The sequence below is a fragment of the Acipenser ruthenus genome, chromosome 26, assembly GCF_902713425.1.
Source record: "Acipenser ruthenus chromosome 26, fAciRut3.2 maternal haplotype, whole genome shotgun sequence".
Lineage (NCBI taxonomy): Eukaryota > Metazoa > Chordata > Actinopteri > Acipenseriformes > Acipenseridae > Acipenser > Acipenser ruthenus.
In genome coordinates this window covers 4,626,488-4,642,982 of record NC_081214.1, presented here as the reverse complement: position 1 = coordinate 4,642,982, position 16,495 = coordinate 4,626,488, and the positions used below count along the sequence as shown (strand labels likewise).

General features: G+C 37.8%; 1 protein-coding gene across 13 annotated transcripts in view; it reads left to right on the top strand.

Moving 5' to 3' along the window:
- The window catches only part of LOC117430738 (autism susceptibility gene 2 protein-like), a 285,529-nt gene that overhangs the window by 42,364 nt on the left and 226,670 nt on the right, over positions 1-16,495 (top strand). For all 13 annotated transcript variants that reach the window (XM_059000560.1, XM_059000564.1, XM_059000558.1 and 10 more), the window contains exon 3: positions 11,292-11,492. In XM_059000560.1, coding sequence (XP_058856543.1) covers positions 11,292-11,492 — 201 coding nt within the window. The remainder of the gene's footprint in view (positions 1-11,291; positions 11,493-16,495) is intronic.

Sequence of the window (16,495 nt, the reverse complement as noted above, 5' to 3'; positions counted from 1 at the left end):
GCATGACTGTATTGTTACAATAAGTGGCATTATAATGCCTCAATCTGAGAATCCAAGATTAACTTTTTTACTGTAATCGTGTTAATGTGTGTACAGTAGATATGCAGCAAAACACAATGTGCAATGAGAAAATGAAAAGTTAATTTCGTAGCGTCCTGGCAGGAGCAGCCCCAGGAAGGTTTTATAAAAATGTGCCAAGACTTCATGCACTCCCAGTGAGTTTATACAGTAATCGACATTGTGCTAAATCAAGAAAAACCTTTCTGCGAATACTAAAAAGATGAAATATAAAATGCAACTAATACTGCAGTATTTCAGGGGTTGTAGAGGAATCCTAAAATCAAATGCCACTTCTATAAATCAAAACATCAAATGGAATGATCAGTTACGGTTTTGTAGAGTAGTGTAAATATTTATAGTCGTGTGTCGTCGTCCGTCCCCCCCCGAAAAACTCGTTCTGCCAACTGAAGTCAAGTAGCGGCAGGATTTATTGTCGACCTGATGGAGAAATACGGTACACAGTGGTGTTAGCCCAATTTCACTGCTTTTCCATCAATCTTAAAGTACCGTGTTTGTAAAGAATGACAAAGCAGTAGAAAAGGGGCAATTGTAATCTGCATTTTCAAGTTTTTAAACCAAAATACAGAATAATTCTTTAGTAACACAGTGCAATTATCATTGAGAATCTAGCCTGTGCTTATCTTATTCAAATCTGTATCGTTTATTACAGTAATCGGTTGTGTGTTTTTTGCAATGTATTCTTTTTTTTTTTTTTTTCGAAGACCAGCCATTTAGAGAAAATGGACTTCTAATTAGGTGACATTTTTATATTTGTTAGACAGAGAATTTACATACTGTGCTTCTAATTACCACTTTGTGATGTCCAGAGTGTTAGCTTTAAGGCCTGCCTGTCTTTAAAAATAATTTTGTGACGAAGCATAGGGAGGAGTTTTATTTATTTATTTTTTTATACCAGTGCCTGCTGAATAGCTGTGATACAGGCTATCTGACAGTTAATTGGTATGTCGTAGCACTTAACACAATTAAAGGGTATTAAATGTTTCAAGAAATGAAATGTAATTGCTTGAAGTGAATCCCTAATTATTTGGATTTAAAATATTATTACATGGCCTGTAATTTTCAGAGAGAAAGAATGTACTCTACTCATTTTAAACTTATTATTATTTTTTTTTTATTATTATTTATTTCTTAGCAGACGTCCTTATCCAGGGCGACTTACAATTGTTAGCAGATATCACATTATTTTTACATACAATTACCCATTTATACAGTTGGGTTTTTACTGGAGCAATGTAGGTAAAGTACCTTGCTCAAGGGTACAGCAGCAGTGTCCCCACCGGGGATTGAACCCACAACCCTCCGGTCATGAGTCCAGAGCCCTAACCACTACTCCACACTGCTGCCCTTATGATGGAAAACTTATGATGGAAAACTTGAATTAAAAGAAAAGAAAAAAGGGGAAGAGATAATAACTTACAATTAACTTATCGTCAGCACGTCTCGTATTCGTATTGCATAACAGTCTTTCTCTTTAGTAATTATATTGTACCCAACAAATGTTGCCACATGTTCATTTTTATACCACTGCTACACAATTGATGGTCTCAGGTATCTTAAGGATAGTGTTAAACCTAACAAATGCTGCGTTCAAATGATATGTTCTTACTTCATTTAGATATGAGCCTTGCCCAGTGAGTTTGTTCGAGAAAGCACAGCGGACAGTCTACATTTATATGCACATTGGTAAATGTTATAGCACCTCATTCAATTGTTAAGCTTAATTCCTACAAAAACCACCATTGGCGTCAGACGTGCCTCAATTAGAAAAACAGTTGTTTTAATTCGTTTTCCTGTAACCGTCTAAACTGTTAAAACAGAATGTTATTAATTGTGATCGTTTGAGTACAGTATGCCATCTGCTGCAGCACCCTAAAATATGCTAAGATAAGCGGAGTTCTGTGAAAACAACAGTATCACAACCCTGTTGCAGTAATTCATTGTGACAGGGTAGCGTCACGGCCCAGGCTGCTACCGGCAGGAAAGAGACCCAGAGTCAGAAAGCTGCAGTTTAAGTACTGTAGCGCATGTTTATTAACAAAAAAACAGGAATAAAATAAACTGGCACGAGGGCCAAAATAAAAAGGTTTTAACAAAAGAATAACTGTGTAGGCTGGGCATTAGCTTTCACTACTATGTTTCAAAACAGTACAAAAATCACAGCACAGCACAGCACAGCACAGCACACACATTTTATACATGAAACGCTTTTGCCCTGCCACATTAATGCTGAGGCGTGACAAAAAAAAAAAATATATATATATATATGATATTATTAGGCTCTTGACTAATCCAAATAACACTGCAGTTGGATTTTAAGGTCAGATCAAAACTAGAGCTCATAGGTTGTGACTTTATTAAACAGGCGACTGGGAATTTCTGAAGCAAAATAACTTGCTGGCAGACAAAGGAATCCTGGTCAGACTGTTCAAAATGATTGCTGGACATGTATGCAGAGGTATCTTTTTGTTTAAATCCCTTATTCAGTGTATGTTCAAGATATTCATGACATTTTTGCAGATCTGTAGTAGAACAATGAAGCAGAGTAAAGATTTTTTTATTTGTTAGATGAGAGATTTTTCCAATGAGAAATGAACAAGGTATTGAAATCCTGCCTGATGTTTGCTCTGCTGTGGGCCTGGAAAAAGTGATATACTCCCTGTTTTTTTTTTATTAATACAAGTAATTAATTCAAATTAGCTGGCAAAAGATTACTAGACACTGACAATTTAGGAGATAAATGACTTATGCAAAAAAATAATAACAATAACAATAGTACTAATCATTTATTGTTATTAGCCTAAAGCCATCTGTTTGTTGTCTACACTCCTAAATTAATCTGTAAACATTGCCTGGGATGTTATATAGCTCTCGGGTATCCAGTAATGGACCAGTAAACCTTTGTGCCAGGTCCCAACTCTGAACACTCTGACCAGGGGGTGTTAATTTAAAACTTCTTCAAATGTTATAACAATTGAAAAACAGATGCCCTGCTTATTTTCATTTTGCTTTAATTTTGGCTTGTGTTGTTCTTTGAAGCTGAACTGCAAAAGGGTTGTGTTAACAGTGATGTAAATTATGTCCCAGGCAATAATATATAATGGCCACTTGTAACAGCTGTTACTTAATTACAAAGCGTTCATCTGTTTTAAACCAGCATTAAGTATTTGCTTTATTTCAAAGGTTTTATAATTAAGCATAGGCAGGACCTGGTTTAAGTTAATGCGCTGTCATCTTAAAATTAGACACATAGTTGTTTAAATGTATATTGAAGAGAAAATAGTTGTATTCTGTGCACTTAAATGAAAAATGGAATTGCATCTTGCCAACCCAGCAGCAGAGAGCAGATCATTCAGGTTCAAGAATTACATCTGCTAAAATACTAACCAAGCAAAATTACATAGAGTACAAATACAATTGCAGCTAATGACAAGGGACAGCTTAAGAAAACTTAAGTAATTGCTCAGTGTTTAAACCATCAGCGTTAAGTTGCTTGACCTTGAGTTCTGGAAGTGCTCTTCAGTTCCAGTTGTCTGCCAAAGACATGTATAATGTAGGTTAGATCAGCCAAAGTGTCCTTATATTGTTTATGGATAACAATCTGTATATTTTCTGTAAATTGTGAGAAAGTGAATCTAACGGTTAAGACTATGGTTATTCGGATTTAGTAGGCACATTGAATCCAAACGCCATCTACTGTTATTCATGTAGCCACTGTGGTTAAAGCGTAAAGGCATTGTTATAAAATAATTTAGGTGTTACAGTCTTATACCCTCAAGCTGAATTCTAAATGCCAAGCATAAGAAGTGCAGGTATTGATTTATGTGTAGGATAAAGAGAAAAAAAGATGGTTTTGGATGGGTATTACAAACCCACCCTAAGGTCAGGAAAGCATAGATCTGGTTTTCCTCAAACTGTTTATTTGTGTGTTATCCTCACAGAAGCATAATATCCTACTCAGAAATCAATATCAACATTGCACATGTCAGTGTTTCAGAATGAACTCACAGTAAGACTGCATGTTGTAAGGTGTTGGTGTCACGGTACTTTTGATCCTTGAAGAACGCATTCAATAACACCTCAGTCTACCTTGTCAGCTTGGGCATTATCTTATTAACTTTGTGATATAGATCTGGATGTTACGTGGTAGCAAGTAGTGGGTAACGCACCGAATAAATGCTGTCAACAAAACTGCCAGAAGTGTCAATAAATACAACAGACACCTCAACAAAAACAAGACTCAAGGGTCATTAGCTAAAGACACCTGTGTTTATAGCCTGACAATGGGGTTGAAGGTGCCTTGACAAACGTTGAATCAAGATGTAAATAATTATCTTTGGTCTGCCTAATGGTCTCCTCCCACCAGACTACTTGAAACTTAAGAGTAGGCTTGGAATTATGTTCTGGAAATGGACTTTACCCTCAGCTGCATTCCAATGCTATAAATGAACAGTGACAGGAATAAGCATGATAATTGTCAGTACAGAGTACTTGGGATTTTGCCTAATTAATTATTTTGTCTTGAGTGGAGTGTTAATTTAGACGGATGAATTAGCCTCTTAATACCACAAAGCCTTTGAGTATCCTTTCTGATGTTTGCCTTTAAGATACAATGAATGATTAATATCATGGTCTGAAAAGGCAGAAACAAAAGCACTAGTCCGTTTCTGCAGTGCTTATAGAATATGAAAGCAATGCTATGGCCAAAAGTTTTACATCACCTAGAATTTTAGGATTGAGATATTAATTAATAAAATAAATAAATAAACAAATACATAAATAAATAAATCAACTATATGAACATAATTTAGATGTTTTATTGAGCATCATGTAATCAAAGAAATGTCACTTTTCAATTTGTCAGTTTTTCTTTTAGTATATGGTAAACTAGAAAGCTGTATTTAATTCAATATGTTAACATAACAGTATTCAACCTATTTAGTTTTGTGCTGCCTCAGATTCCTAATTTAATACTTTTGTTTAGCATACTAAGTTAATTGTTATCAGTGAATATGAGGCTAGCCATTTCTCATAAAATGAAAGTGTTAGTTTTTGTATATGATTGTACATGCTGTGCACCGTTGCTATGAACTGTACACAGCAATCAGCAACAGAAGTTACCACAGAAGTGCCTGCTATAGATGCGTGATTACAATCAAATCAGGAGAATCAAACTAAGTACTGTACAGTTCATTGTGATGCTATCTTCAGCAGTGTAGAGTTGGTAAAATGGTTTAAATCATAGAGGGTTCAATCCAGCTGTAGGTGTTACTTCCATGATACATAATCACATGTGGTTGAGAAAATGGTGCCAGGACAGGTGTCGTGTGTGCATGTAAGAAAAGGGCTTGTATGCTATTTCTGCAGCATTTGTGGTTCTGTATCTAGTCGTTATTGACTCTTTTCTAATCTACAGTACACATTTTGTAGCTGTATTAAAAAAAACTGAATGCATTATGGCAGATAAGGAAGTAACACAGAAGCAATCTCGTATTACCTCACCTACTGTATCAGCGCATCTCAAAGTATTGTTGCTAGGTTTACAAGAAGAATGATTCGACATTAGATCTGCTTTGCGGCATTGAGCGATCACCATTCAGATATCATCATACAGAAAGCTGGTGGGGTCTTTTATACCTGCAAGTAAGTTGCTATGAATACTGTATCTTTGTACTATAAGAATCCATTTCCATCCCTGCTTAAGCACTTGTCCTTATTGCAGTGCTGTCCTGGATTCTCTGCCACGGTATTTAAAAACATGTGCACAGGAATAATCTGTTGCATAAATGAAAAAATCTCAGTTTACCTTCCATCTAATATTGACATGCAGTCTCCACATAAAATAAGAGCCTCTCAGAATTGAATCTCCCCCTATTCAGTGTATTTCATTGTGCGGACACTCGCATTGTCTGTAAAGAATCAGTGCTTTTCAGCCCCTTAGTTAAGACTTGAGAGAGTGACATGGGTGTCTTTGAACCTTGGCAGCTCTGAGCGGGAGCAATATGTTCCTGTCTTTGACTGCACGATTTTTCTGGAGAGATGAAGACACACGGCAGGTTGACGGTATGGAACGAATGGGATTGTGCTTTTATTCAGCTTTAAAATGCTCTGGCATCTTACAGTTATCTGGCAGAGCCGTTGACAGATGAGTCCAATACGATTCTGGAGGAGGAATTTGAGGGGAAGAAACTCAGAGGAAATGTATTTCTAATATTATTCAAAGTGGAATGCTGATGTTTAAAGAAGCAAAGCTGCATATCATTTTTCATTAATATTTGCAGAAGGGCATTTTGACATGCCTTGCGTATATATAGCGAGGGCAGTCCCAGACCCAAATCTGTAAATCACGATATGGGTGACGTTTCCAATTTGGATATTGTGATTTCTGGAATGGTGCCCAGGGCAATTCCTTCCTTTGCAAATCTTTTTTTTTTTTTTAATTTCCTTTTTTTTTATATGCATTTATTCTTTTTCTTTTTTTTATACTGCCCCCTTTCCTTTATGATATTTGCCATCAATCTGAGCTGTTCATATTGCAGTTACTGAAATACTGAGCTAAGTCTGTGTTCAGGTGCTTTCACCTGAGTTCAGGGGTGCTCTCCAGTTCTAGTTGCCTGCCATAGAGATATGTAACATAAGCTTGATAAGCCGAATAGTCTTTATAGCACTAGAGCCAGCCCCTTTGGTTCAAGATTGCTTTTATTTTGCTGGCAATCCACGGCTATGCACTTGCTGATGCTGGCGCTTACTAATATAAAGACACTTTTACATACTGAATGTCTAGAACAGACTCGAACTGAAGAGCAGCTTAACCGACTGATGTATTTAACACAGTAACATAACATTTGTGTAAATGCAAGAAGTAAAACTTGTGTGAGGGAGCAGAAAAAAATGAAGAACATCTTATTTGAAGGAACTTTCTCTTAAACTGCAGTAAAACAGAGTCCTCAACATCTCCAAAAGCAATAAAGCCATTGCATAACAATACTAATTAGAGCTGTCTTTCTAAAGAGCTGCCTTTTGATCCATATTACTTGTATTAACATTTTTTCTGTTTTAAATTCCAGGCTGCACAGTGGAGCGAGTGGGTGTTTTTCATGCACTCTTGCTCTGTTTACAGTCGTTACTTTTCGTTCTTAAAAATATATTAAAGGTATGCTAAGTATGATTTGCAGTAGACAGCATGATATTAAAGAAAGATTGCTAATGCAATTTGGAACAGTATTAGGAAGATAAAGAGCATCTCATATTTGTAGCGATACTTTGTTCTGTAAAAAGATCACAGCTGCGCATTCTCTTGAAATATGGTTGCATATTGTGTTTGCTTGAACCCAGTGGCCAAGTCAATGCATTTATCATCGGCCCTCTCAGCATGTTTGAAAGTGATCCTTTTATATCATTTTCCCACATATATATCTCTTAACCTGTTTGAAAGATATTTAATAGATTTTCTTTTGTTGTAGTTTTAATTTCCATATCAGTGCTGTTTATGGTTCAGTAGTTTTTTTTCTAAAGCATTGAATAATTTCACGATACAAGTATGTATTAGTGTAGACTTGTTTCTCATCTTTGATTCAGCTTCTGAGAAAAACCTGTAAAATGGTAATTCATTATAAAATGAGGATTCATTTTGGAATAAGGATTTTCAAAATGTAGTTTATTTTATTGCATCGCCTAAATCCCTGTTTTTAGCTTCTGCATGCAAGTGTCCTCGGGGAAACGGCTAAACAAATCTGAAATGTGCCTGGACTGTTATTTGGCTTCTCTTTTTATTGAGTAATTAACTTTTGAATGTTTATATAAAAAAATAAATAAATACAGACACACAACCCAACCCAGTCAGTCTGGAGTGTGTCTGGACTCTTAATGCGGAGTGCCACTTGGTAACCATTTCTTGTTGAATGCATTATTCCTGTTGAGCTGCTTACGGACACAAAAACACATTACGCATTTACAGTGTTTTATAAATTATAGTTTATTCTGGCTGAACACGAACGAGCAGGCTGGTAATTGTATTCATTTATCTGCTCCTAATTTGTGCCGTGTCTTTCTAAGGTTTTCATTGTTCCTTGTGCTGTATTTGTTCTGTATAAAAGAAAGCTGGGGGAAAAATAAAATATAAAACCTATAGCTGGCTCCATTTCGTGCATAGACCTTGTATTGATGTGTGTATTGGGTTATGCTATGTGTGGGTCTTTAAGCTCAATACGGAAAATAATCCATTACTCATGGCTGTTAAAGACCCCTTGGGGAACCTTGGTTGTCGTGGAACAACATTTCTCTTTTCAAACCACAGAACATTGCTCAGTACTCCCTGGGAAGAAACATGGACACAAGAAGTCTGAATGCACTCCTGATTAATGTGTAGGTCAGTTAGACAGAGAAAATACAGATGGAATGACTTATTTTAGCATTGTAAATTGATAATCTGTGATCCAGTCTTGTCTCTGAAATGCAAGATGGATTGCAATTACTCCAATTGGTTGACTAATTAAGCAATAAAATCCTGATTAGAGGACATTACCACTTGCTATTTGGATGCGACGGGAAGAGTACAGGCAAGGTCAATTCCCAAGGTAATACCAGATTTATCAGGATTTTATTATTATTGGAAACTGGGAAACAGGGACTTTAAATATCCAAATCTTTAAATTACCTTTCCAATGTTGTTAGGTTTCCTTTCGTATTATTTTTGAAACTAGACATTTTATCTAAATGTCATCAAGCAGAGCTTCTGAGGTTTCAAATCCTTAGTATCTTAATTTATCACGCAGTGATTTGAAACAAGAGTGAACTGGTTCTTGTACCAGCGCCAGTTGTCACAGTCGTCTTCATGACTTCTTGTAAGTGATAGCTGTGGAATCTGGTTCATTGTTTGACGTTATGGATGATACCTTGACTAATAAAACCGCAGTAGCTGAAATTCAATTAATAAGTATACACGTTGCTGAGGTACTTTAAGAATTTGAAAATGTAAAGGGATTCATTGGCAGAACTGTTTGGAGTTGGAAGCCATGTGGTGGCAAGACAGTTTGTCCTGAGGTGAACTGGAGTGTGTGCATCTGCTGAAACAGGAGTTTAACACTCTTCCCCAGGCTGATCAGTTCAGATTGGAGGCAGTAGAAAATAACCACAACAGGCATGAGAATTTAGTCATAATGAATCTGCAAAGCAGACCCATTCTAGGAGTGGCTGTCACAAAAATAGGTCAGAACTCCATTGGACTCAAAACACATTACTGATGTTGTGTTTTTTTTTTTTTCCAGCCTCAAAAGCAACTCTATGGGCCAATCTGAAGAACATACTTCATATTTTTACCTCCAGCTTGACTGCATTAACCTGAAGCCGTGTTCATTGTGACCATTAATCTTCCTTATGTTAATTGCATTACTGCCTACTTTGTCTAATTATCTTCATAAAGGTTGCCTTGCGTGGCCCGTGATTTGGCATAACCATTTGTTTGCAGGGGTTGTAGATAAAGAAAAATAAGTAGTAAAATATCCATTAATACAATCCACCTTCTGTTACACTCCAGCTGTGATATAAAATGGTAATCAAAGCACTGGCAGCAGAAGATTGCAGAATCTCTAACACAGTTACAGCCAAAATGAAGTGTTTGTGGTATATACTGTAGTACTGTATATGAGGGTGCCATTGCAAACCTCATGGATCATCTCAGCCAGACCGAGTAGAGAGGTCATTATACTCTCTCCAAGGCCAAGGTTGAGCACACTTTTGTAAGTGCAGACTCGTCAGTGCAGTATACAGCCACATCATAACCTCCTTAGATTTGTACTGTACACTTTTTTTTTTTATTTAAATTTAGTCGTTGCCAATTAGTTTTTATTATTTTCTCCCCAATTTGAAATGCCCAATTATTTTTAGGCTCAGCTCACCGCTACCACCCCTGCGGTGACTCGGGAGGGGCGAAGATGAACACACGCTGTCCTCCGAAGCGTGTGCCGTCAGCCGCCCGCTTCTTTACTCTCTGCAGACTCACCGTGCAGCCGCCTCAGAGCTACAGCGTCGGAGGACAACGCAGCTCTGGGCAGCTTACAGGCAAGCCCACAGGGGTCGCTGGTGCGCAGTGAGCCGAGGACACCCTGGCTGACCTAACCCTCCCTCCCCCCGGACGACGCTCAGCCAATTGATCGCCGCCCCCTGGGAGCTCCCGTCCACGGTCGGCTGTGGAATAGCCTGGACTCGAACCGGCGACGTCCAGGCTATAGAGCGCATCCTGCACTCTAGCGAGTGCTTTTACTGGATGCGCCACTCGGGAGCCCCTGTACTGTACACTTTTGACTGTATAACCAAGCATTATAGTTGCATTTTTTGTAATTGCACACAGTATTGGCACTTTTTTTTTTTTACAGTATCGATCAGAGTTTTTAACAGTTACATTTTTGTGATAAATCTTTTTCTGTTGACTGGCTGTACTCTACTTGGTGCATCTATTACTTTGCTAAATTGCCACTACGCATTTTATACAACCTGACCATTAGGGCTGCATGACCTACAGCAGGGATTACTTGAGGTTTCAAATCTAATTTGATCAACTGGAGTCCTCTGTGCCTTGGCACAGCATTAGGCCTGTCTATACAGAGTGGTTAATCCTCATTAGGAGGCTGGCAGATAAGTAGGGTATAAATTGCTTGTTATTAAGGTGCATTTTCTGCTGAATTATAGATGGGTTTGAGGAGATGCAGTGCTTTCCTCAGCAGGAGTATTTAAATAGAGGTTCTTGAACAGCACATCAGGCACACATATTGTTATAATGTTTATTTTACATGGTAATGTGTATTATAAATGTGACATTTTACATGTGATTTTCATAATAAAATAATTTAACAAATACATTTGGAAAAGAGGAATTTGATACCAGAAACCCATAATACTAGTCATACCCATAATAACATTACGTCTGCTTTAATAATTTACTTGTCTTAATAGATTCATGTCATGTGTGCTGTGACAGTTTCAGCTCTAGATTGTCTCATGAGAAGTTAGAATGAGTTGACTATTTTCATATCATATGAGCGTGGAAGAATTTTACAAGAATTCAAAAATGTTACTTAAGCATTATTCAGTATTACATTGAAATACCACTAAAATGTGTTTCCTAAATAAAAAAGTAAAAAAATAAACAGTCAGCAGGTTGGAAGGAAAGGTTGTTTTTTTTTAAAATACTAAAGCATTTCTTTTGCTGTTTTCAGAAGGACATTGCATTGAAACCCCATGAACGCCAGGAGAAGAAGCCCAGCACCCTCAATAAGAAGCAGCAGGATGGAATGCCCAATGGACTGAGCTACCACGCCTGGAGAAACAGGCACCATGGCCCCTCGGACCAGGAGAATGACCAGAACCTGGGCCAGCGCCAGAGGAACAAGAAGAAGACCCACAAGAGACACAAACGGGTTTGTGCTTATTTAAACTGGGTCATTCTAGAAGGGAGAAGAAGCCATTATTTTGGTTTATTTTTACCGTAGTTTTGCAACAAAGAGCAATTTATTTTCCGAACCTCGCATGGTATTTTTAATGCATTTACAGATTTATCAGATATTTCTATCCTATTTATCAAAATGATTGAGAGATTGATACACTCTGTGCATGATGTCCACCGTTAAACAACCCTACCAGCAAAATGTTATCACATATTATTCCTTGTTTTCTGTGCCTGGCGTAGAGTTGGCAATGTTTAGGATTTCAATATTTCTAGTAAAATGATATCAAACGCATTCCGAAAACATTTACTCTTTTGTTTTAGACTAATTACAAAGCATTAAGACAATCATTTGGAAGATAGAATTCAATTAGTTACCTTATCATTAAATTAGAGACCGTGATACAGTCCTCTCAAGTTTCTAGTGTTAAGAGTTTTATAATTAATTATCTGTCATTAGGTGTGATGAATAGAATAATGTATTGCCTCCTATAATTAGATTAGTTGCAGTGTTGTCATTGCAGGCTGTAGAAAGGGGCTGCTATGAAGTGTTCCAACCAGGTCTGCGCTTCTTATATATAATGAGACTTAGTGGCACAATGACACAATGATCTGGCTTCTGCAGAATTGTCAGTTTAAAGACAATGTCCCCTTTTCTATAGAGCAAAGACTGAGGAACTGCGTTTGTGTGTGTCACAGTATAGACAGAGGGCCTCACGCTGTGGTTTAAAAGTATTGATCACAAAACTGTGTCAAGTTGGGTCTTAAAGGATCATGATGATTCAGCATCAACAATGTGGCTTGGTAACCCGTTCCATACCCCCACCACTCTGGGTAAAGAAAGGGTCTAAAGCTGTGGCGATTTAGAGCTTTACAAGTTGTCTGATAATGTAAGCGCTAATGGGTAGATGCGTAGTGTTGTCTACCCATCGTAAGGTAGTCTGGCACATCTAAAAGCTGAAGACTGGGGATGTGGGTGGGGGGAATCAGAAGGGAGTTTAGCAGATGGGTTTCATTGTTACTTGCTGAGCCTACCCAGCGAGAGCTGACAGCCACAGTGACAAGTGATTTACAAAGTGCTATTTACAGTTTGGGTTTGCAGTATTTCAGTGACATCTGAGTGCTCTCTAACAGCTGCTTGCATTCCGTCCCATAGAGGAGCTGCTAATTGAAAATGAACTTGTGGGTGGGCTGCAGAGGCAGAGTCTTTTAAGAAAAAAATATACATCAAGTTAAGAAACGCTAGCCTGCTGTGTTGCTCTCTCAGGGTTTCCATGATGTAATTAGCAACTATATGAAATACAGGAAACACACAACAGTAACATCAGCGGCATGACAAAACTGTCAATCTCAATTTGAGCTTGTATGCTTTAGGTTCTCGAGAAATTAACCTGTACTTGTCAGATATAAGCCAACAAGATTTGAAGTACTGTACTTTATTCAAACTGACTGCACTCTGTAATCATGGAGCATTTCTGAACCTTTCTATAGAAAATGAGGGACATTTACTGCTCATACAATTCAAGACATGTTTGTAGGTGCTTTAATACTGTACTGTAATGGTTTAAGTTAACTTGGGCTAAACTGGTTATGTGGTATATTTTTGTGCTGAATTATTAAAATTTAAAGCTACCCAATCTAAGGGACGTGTCATACGAAAATAAATTAGTAATTACACATATATGATTATAGTCTTTAGTGTTACTAAATTAAATAAGGCACACCTTATCATAACAGTACAGCGTTCTGCCTGAGTGCAGCTAAATATACTGAATATATTCAAAATACAGATAATAGTCCATGCTGTTAGATACATTATTTGGCTTGTCTTCTGGGGCTTCAAGTTCCACACTGCCAAGGTACCCCATGGTTAGATTTTCACTCAGCCACTGGAAGTGCTTGAATATTAGCATGAAATTAGAGCTATTGAGCGCAGCAGATTGCCGCACAGCATCTGCATAATACCCAATGTCAATTTATTTTTATTTAGGGAATTTTGTTACAGCGAGGAATACCAATCTCTCTTTGGAGAAGAGCGCTCGGCACAAATGTAAATTTTCTAAATGAGGTAGTGAGTGTGAAATCCTTTAAATGTATGGAAAGGAATCATGAAATTGGCAAGTGAGTTTTTATATATATATATATATATATTTTTTGTTTATTAGCTACCAGATCTTTTGAAGTCCTTTTTTTTATCAAACACGTTGATGAATGTTAAATTAAATGTCTAAGGTGAAGTTAGGACTTTAATAGCATTGGCTTCCAGGCTGTCAACGTAACCTGTTTTTTTGTTTTGTTTTGTTTTGGCGGTGGTGTCGTGCAGAGCAGCCCATCTGTGCTTGCAGAGAGTTAGCGTGGAACAGGTTGCCACTGGAGGCAAAGCCGCTTCTCTCTGTGTTCTCCAGTACATGCAGCTTGATGTACATCCAGTGACATGATGTAGAACAAAGATTAACATGGCCGCCGGGAGGAGATGTTAATTCCACCTGTTGACTTTTCCCCTTTGTCATTCTTCATTCTCATCTTGACCTACTTTCCTCAAGATCTCTTTAAAAACAACCCTTGCGGTTTAAGAGATGCAAAAATATCTCGGGGTTTGCTTTTCAGAAACAAATGCGACTTTTTCCCCTTTGCCGATTTTTATTATTACACGTTTTGACATTGCTGGGGTGCAGCTGAAATGACAAAATGTTGACAGCCTAGGAATGCAAACCCCTCAATTGGCAGCAAAACAAACTGTCAGCGGAAATTGCTTTGGAAGATACACTTGTTTATTGGCCTGTTTTGTAAGCTACACATTATAAATCATTTGGAAAGGAGAGATTGCCAAAGCATGTTTATACCCCTGCTTTCTCCCGAATTCGAAATGGGCTTAAATGTTGCCAAGCTTGATTGGTCCTTTGTCTGTCCTTGTCCTGTGCCTGCCAAATAGGGGTCGCTGTGTATGCAATAGGTTCTAATCCTTAGCTGTTTTTGCATAAATGTTAAAAATTAAGCAGTGCAGTGTTTCGTGATACCCTATCATTCTCTTATGTGTACATGAGAAGCATGGTGTACAAGACAACCATAGCTCACTTTTTACTCGGTGTGGTTTTATGGAATGTATAACTTCATGGAATATTGTTTTTTGCTTGAATAGCGTCAGATAAAAGATAAAAGATAACATTTGTTACAGATATTTCGTAGTCAACTTTTGATCACAATGTTTGACGTCGTCGGGTAGGCACATTTGACCGCCCACTCTTTAACCTGCCTTAATTAAGTTATAAGCCATTGTGACTTTTCACAGCACTGTGCTGTCATCTAACTGCAAATCGCTACATTTTTCGGAGTGGGAGTCTCTTTTGATGTGTCATTTTTTTACAGTGAAAAAGGCTTCGATGTACAAATGTTAATGCAAGTCATTTTCCAGTTTTTCACATTGAAGTACTTTTCCTGTCGAGAGCTGTGATTTCGCTTCAGGAAGATCAGGCGTATAAAGCAAAGTGTCGGCTTATGCTGGCAGCTCCCCTTAACCTGTCAGTCAGCCAGCGATCAGAAAGCAACCAGTTACAGTTTAACCAGGGAAGAGAAATCCTGACCTTGCAGTGCAGTTGCAGCTCATCTCTTAGCTCTCCTCCTCTGCCAGCTTTTAAAGGTTGTCAATCAGCCTTAAATCTGCCTGGGATTCAATTTTAATTATGGTGCTGCTGTACTTGTAGCGTCTTCTAAAGAAAATGTTTTTGGCATATGATGTTTGTCTAAAATCCACTACAAGGATAGCAGCTGCGTAATTAAGATGGAATCCCTAGTCCCTGCCGTTTTAAAGAAATGCAGTATCTTACCTTACTGTGTAGCTATAATGACGTGAACCAATGGTAGAATGTTACCACAGGGATCTTATTTTGACATACCAATGGCATGAACCAGTACATACAGGTCAGTTGCACGATCGTGATATCATACAATTACTTGCATTCCAGTGTATCAATCCATTTTGTTTTCATTGTAAATGACTCTCTATTGCTTGCCGTTATCTATGTCATCAATCATATTATATGAATTCATATCATTATTGTGTTGTCAAAGCAGCGTTTAAAGCTCACTCGCACATTTTACTGGAGGCTTTCAGCTAGTGGGCCACCTGGGTAGCAGCCATCATTATGAAAACCTTGCAGGCTCGATTTTCAGGTTGAGTAAAGGGTTTTAATAAGGTGCATAGGTGACATGATCCTGCTGTGATGCAGCCAACGGACCACAGTCTGTCATGCTGTAAATATTGATTAAAAAGGTCTTGCAAGAAAGTGAAAAGGAACATTGGTGCTGAGTAGTGAAGTTAGAGCGAGTATATTGGCCTTTTTATCCATGGGCTAAACATAATGTCCATCCTGTACCAGTTGAAAACCCTGGGGGAGTCCAGTCTTGCAGCCCTAGCTCTGTTTCTGTAAGTGACAGAGTGCTTTCTAATTGTCACTGAGTTCAGTGGCCTGTAGCTTATGGTTCCATAACAGGTACATGCTTTGTATTACATGTAAAAAGATAAGAAATGTGATACAGGGGAATAGGAAGGCTGACATGTTTTCCAGTTGTTATCGGCACGCATTTTATAATAGTAAAAATTCAGTCGCAATGGTACTCCTTAAAAAGTGCACTATGGCGAGTACTGAAAATGCATGTTTTAAATCTGAGAAAATGCTACATTACTGCATAAATGTACCAAGTGTTTTATAAGAAACTTTTCAGATGTTGAGCTGAAAATGTTAATATAAACTGGATGATGTTAAAAACGTTCAGGTGATCAATGAATCACTGAATGCAGTGCTGTTCACTCTGCATGTCTTTCACAACCAGTAGATTCCAGATGCTTCTAAATGAATGAAACAGCAGAGACTAATGCATTGTGAAGTGGTCTAAAACATGAAGGCATTCTTTCAGATTTTCAGTAATGCAAGCGATGTAAGTAAAGATTTATTGAAATCGCTCCTCCCTTCTGTTCTG